Source organism: Gossypium raimondii, chromosome 3, assembly GCF_025698545.1.
Source record: "Gossypium raimondii isolate GPD5lz chromosome 3, ASM2569854v1, whole genome shotgun sequence".
Lineage (NCBI taxonomy): Eukaryota > Viridiplantae > Streptophyta > Magnoliopsida > Malvales > Malvaceae > Gossypium > Gossypium raimondii.
The window spans coordinates 62393018-62398114 of NC_068567.1; the positions used below are offsets into that span (position 1 = coordinate 62393018).

The 5097-nt window shown below is 34.1% G+C and overlaps 1 protein-coding gene across 2 annotated transcripts; it reads left to right on the forward strand.

The window, feature by feature from the left end:
- The first annotated feature begins 224 nt into the window (after nucleotides 1-224).
- LOC105795446 (protein LAZ1) lies at nucleotides 225-4833 on the forward strand. 2 transcript variants are annotated; one of them, XM_012625067.2, is made up of 8 exons: nucleotides 235-759; nucleotides 839-895; nucleotides 1515-1623; nucleotides 2052-2236; nucleotides 2328-2416; nucleotides 3075-3336; nucleotides 3516-3767; nucleotides 3966-4833. In XM_012625067.2, the coding sequence occupies exons 1-8, from the start codon at nucleotides 622-624 to the stop codon at nucleotides 4335-4337; spliced, it is 1464 nt and encodes a 487-aa protein (XP_012480521.1). In that variant the 5' UTR covers nucleotides 235-621; the 3' UTR covers nucleotides 4338-4833. The 2 variants fall into 2 exon arrangements, with proteins under 2 accessions (XP_012480522.1, XP_012480521.1); XM_012625068.2 differs by lacking the exon at nucleotides 3966-4833 and having other exon boundaries at nucleotides 225-759; nucleotides 3511-3725.
- Nucleotides 4834-5097: the final 264 nt, after the last annotated feature.

A 5097-nucleotide genomic window follows, 5' to 3' on the forward strand; every position in this document is an offset into this window, starting at 1 on the left:
CAATAACGATTTTAACAGTTAATAATTTAAATGAAAACTTTTGAATGGTTGATCATCATTTTGAAGTTAAATGATCAAAACGTAAATTTACTAATAGTTTAATGACCTTAAATGCAATTTACCCTATAAAATTTATTAGTTATTCAAAAATTATTTTTGGATATTCCAATAACGAAATAGTTTTGAATTTCATTTGATGCCTAAAGTTGTCTAGTTTCAGTTTGGTACGGAATCCTAATTTCATTTTCCCCCTAACAAAATCTGCTATGTAGGATGTTTAGATTTACACGCAACTAAAAAAAAAAAAAAATCCCCTTCCCTTAAAGCCTTTTCTTTCTAAAGGGGGCATTAAAGTAATATCCTATAACTGATAGACCAAAAAAAACACAGATCAACGACGGACGCGTCCGTGTCGGAGCTTCATTTCTCGCTCTGACTGAGTTTTAGGTTTTCAAAATTTCCCATTTCTGGTCAATTTCAAACCCTGAATTTTTCAATCAAACAAAAAACTAGGGATAATATTCTGTTGAATTTGATTTTTTTTAAAATTTTTGAAATGGAAAAAGAATTATGCTGATTATTTTCAAAGTAAAAAGAAAGTTGTTGTTGTTCTAGTAGCTAATGAAGATTACGGATGATCTATTGAGTTATTCGCCTCCTTTTTGGGCGACTTTTATAGCTGGATTGCTTTTAGTCATTACGCTTACTCTTTCAATATATCTCATCTTCGAGCACCTCGCTTCTTACAAAAATCCGGAGGTTAGTTTTTTTTTTTATAGGCTTTTTTTAAGCTTGTTTACTATGTTTGACTTTTCTTTCTGTTTTTTTGGACTTGCAGGAGCAGAAATTTTTAATCGGAGTTATTCTTATGGTTCCTTGCTATTCCATAGAATCAGTGAGTTTTTTTTTTTTTAAATCGGATTTTGACTTTTTTTTTCTTAGGTTGAAAACTTTGAATCGTAAAGCTAGATGTTGTGTAGTTCAGATCTTGCAAAACGTGGTGTTTTTCATTAATTTTTAAGTTGTATTTGATGATAATTAAGTGTTTTTTGATACTGTAAGACTGAACATTGCTCGAAAGTCGAAACTGTTGTCTGATGATCATGGAATACAAGTCTGAAGTGAAATTTATGATGATTGCTGGAAAAGTTTGCTTCTAAAGGGGCTTGCTGTAGGAAATTTCTGAAATCGAAGCATCATGATTGACTTTTCGAAATTTCAAGTAGAATGGTTGGCGTTTGAGATCACTATACCTGATCAAATAATGTAAAATTATTGTTATGAATCTTGAATGGTGTAGTCTGATATTGTTAACAGGATTTCACATTAAAGGTGTAGTAGTTAGTTATGCGTTTATATGAAATATTATTTTTTATTCAGCTTCAGTTAATATTTAAGTTTGGTGTAACACTTTAGGTATATAATTTTGGCACAATACTTGTACATGGTATTTTCTTTGCAGCATGCAATGGTATGCTATTACCTGTCTTGCTAACCCAGATTACTTTTAACAGTTTGTATCACTGGTGAATCCATCAATCAGTGTTGATTGTTCAATACTACGTGATTGCTATGAATCGTTTGCCATGTATTGCTTTGGAAGATACCTTGTTGCTTGCTTAGGTATGTCTGCTTCAACAGTCTTATAGTTCAAATAAAGATTTTTATTTCTTGATTCGCATGTTATTTCATTGAGATTACGGTTACTGTAGTGGCATCTTCTTTGTTGTTTGATTTGCTTATACCCTTGAATCTGAATTCTGAATGTCCATATATTATTTCAATGTCTCCAGGAGACATTTCAACGCTTTACCTTTTTATCTTCTTACGGTTTAAGAATAACTAAATTTGTATGATCAATTGATGACACATAAAAAAGGTACTAAAGAAGATTGGACAATTCTGTCAAACTGACAATACATGCTAGTGTTTATGCATTTGACTAGTTTTTTGTGTTTTGACAACCCTTGTTATATGTTTCATTTTGCATTTTTCTTCTTTATTCTATAATGGTCATCAATTTTCAAAATTGAGCTACTGTTTATTTTAAGGTGGCGAAGAGAGGACTATTCAATTCATGGAAAGACTAGGGTATGCAAGTTCTTTAACTCCACTATTGGACCTCGATTGTGATAAGGGAACTGTTAAGCACCCTTTTCCAATGAATTATTTCCTAAAACCATGGAAACTTGGTCAATGGTTTTACCAGGTTATCAAGTTCGGCATTGTCCAATATGTAAGTGCTCTTTAACTTTTTGAAATGAATCATAAATTTTGCTTCTGTCATTGGTTCCTGTTTTAACAAAGTTTATATGCTTTGTTGGCAGATGATAATCAAGTTATTGACTGCACTTTTAGCGGTAATTTTTGAAGCTTTTGGTGTATATTGTGAAGGAGAATTCAAATGGGGATGTGGGTAAGATGATCTATGATTTCACTTGTTAGCTCAAGTGCTTGTTTTAAATACTAATTAGTGAAGCAAAATTTGGTCAAATTCTGCTATAAGCCCCTGTACTCTAAATAATTTGTGGATTTAGTCTTTGTACTTTAATTTGGTCAATTTTAATCCTTGTACTTTTCGAATTGGTCAATTTTAGTCCTTGTACTTTTCAAATTCTTTTAGTTTTTTGACCAAATGGTAGTAGTTAAATCTGATTGGTTGAATTTTGCTATTAGCCCTGTACTATGCTTAAAGTTGTAGATTTAGTCTATTTTCTTCAATTAGATCATTTATTAGTCCCTATATTTTACGAATTTTAAAATTTCAATCTTTACGCAAACAACCGTCTTGAAATCTATAACTAACTTTTTTGTGAGTAATATGTGAAAATAGTAAGTTGACATGGCATTATATATGTTATAATATGCGTGCCATATTGGATTTTGGCAATTACAGAACCTAATGAATTTAACAGTTATTTTTTGGTTAGGACTGAAATTTTAAAGTTCATAAAGTACAGGGACTAAAAATAACCAAATTATAGTACAAAGACTACACATAGTAGAGGGACTAATGACAGAATTTAATCAACAAAATTTTGTTCTCATTATCTGTCTTTGTTCCTGTTTTTCAGGTATCCTTATATGGCTGTGGTTCTTAATTTCAGTCAATCATGGGCTTTGTACTGTTTAATTCAATTTTATACTGTCACAAAGGATGAACTGGCATACATAAAGCCTTTGGCCAAGTTTTTGACATTTAAATCAATCGTGTTCTTAACTTGGTGGCAAGGCGTGGCGATCGCCCTTTTTTCTGCTCTTGGTCTGTTTAGAAGTCCAATTGCCGAAAGCTTGCAGCTTAAGTCAAGCGTCCAAGACTTCATAATTTGTATAGAGGTAGATGTCTTGAATCACCAATGTATTTCTTCTAGGTTGTACTGTATTCACTATAGTTATGCATCTGCGTATTAATTAAGCTACCGATTTATCTATCGGTAAATTCAAAATGCTTGTAAATTCTACTAGTCTTTTACTGATATGAAAGTTTGACATGTCATGGTATTCCTCCAGCGCAGATGGCCATTGCTTCTGTTGTTCACATATACGTTTTCCCATCTGAACCTTATAAACTAATGGGAGATCGTGTTCCTGGAAGTGTTTCAGTCCTTGGAGACTATGCATCTGTTGATTCCCCTCTGGATCCTGATGAGGTTAGGGACAGTGAAAGACCCACAAAGCTACGCCTGCCTCAGCCCGACATAGAGGCTCGAGGTGGAATGACCATCAAAGAAAGTATGAAGGATGTATTCATTGGTGGTGGTGAATATGTAAGTATTCGGTTTTATGCTAATAGTGCAATTTCGATGCATGTTTGGATATTAGTAACTTACCTGAAAGTTCTGTTATATCCTTGAATGGATAGGATTCATTAAGTATCTCACTATGTTTTTTCATGGGGCTTTTCGATCTTTCATAACGGCATGTTGATGTTGCTAGTGCTGAGTCTGCTCTTTTTGCTTGTTCAGATTGTAAACGATGTAAAATTTACGGTAAACCAAGCAGTTGAGCCTGTTGAGAAGGGGATCAACAAGTTCAATGAGAAACTACATAAAATCTCTGAAAACATAAAGAAGCATGGCAAAGACAAGAAAAAGACGAAGGATGATAGTTTCATTACCCCATCCGCACGGACGGTAATTCGTGGTATAGATGATCCCTTCTTAAATGGTAGTATGAGTGATAGCGCGGTTGCAAGGGGAAAGAAACATCGTGGAAAATCCGGATATACCAAGGAAAAATCAGGACATACAAGCGGGGAAAGCGGAGGAGAAAGCAGTAGCGATCCGAGCTATGGTAGATATCAGATTAGGGGCCATAGATGGGTTACAAAGGATTAAAACTTAGATGAATAAGTAGCTATCCGGACATACAAGACACGTGAGAGATTCAGGCAGACATCACCCTTCCATCCATAGCTTGTGGGCCGGCTAGCATGGTTGAAACACTCAAGAGCATTGTTTCTGCACGAGGTGACTGAAAATTTCATTTGAATTTGCTGCTGTCGGTATAATATCCGTCAACCGAGCCGATCATTTATGCAGGGGATTTATGGAAACGGGAGATTTAGTGTAATAGATGTGTTATATAATTTTTACTATGGCTTGGCTATCTCATACATGATTGGGACATTTTTGCTCATGTTTTTATGAGCTGATGTCTGAATGTCTTAAGGCCGAGCCAAGCTTTCACTAATGTCTAGAAATCGTTGCCCAGAAAGTTTTGGACTGATACTGCTACTGTATTCTTGCTCTGGATATATGTATATACATACGTATAGATATAAGCACAATATTTGAAACGTTACTAATTCATATTAGATATTCTTTATGCATATATTTTCTTGTCATATTTTCCGTTTAAGATTTTTAGATTATTGCGGGTTTAAATTATTTTTGGTTCAGGTAACTTGAGCTTTGTTTTTTTCAAATCAAGACATTATCCATGATCAGCGGTGGAAATTACGTCGAGTATGGCAACTTGCAAGACCTCGCACAACATCAGCATCCTGACAAGTATCTGATTTATGGAAAAATCGAAATTTTAATCGGAACAAAGTTCATCGAAAATGGGATTAAGCAGTTCTACTTCTTCAGCAAC

Bases quoted from the DNA above. Each gene is read 5' to 3' on its own strand.
- LOC105795446 (XM_012625067.2), top strand. From the start codon at position 622: ATGAAGATTACGGATGATCTATTGAGTTATTCGCCTCCTTTTTGGGCG. The intron at 2,237-2,327 runs GTAAGTGCTCTT...CTTTGTTGGCAG, and splicing joins AGTTCGGCATTGTCCAATAT to ATGATAATCAAGTTATTGAC. The intron at 3,768-3,965 runs GTAAGTATTCGG...TTGCTTGTTCAG, and splicing joins TCATTGGTGGTGGTGAATAT to ATTGTAAACGATGTAAAATT.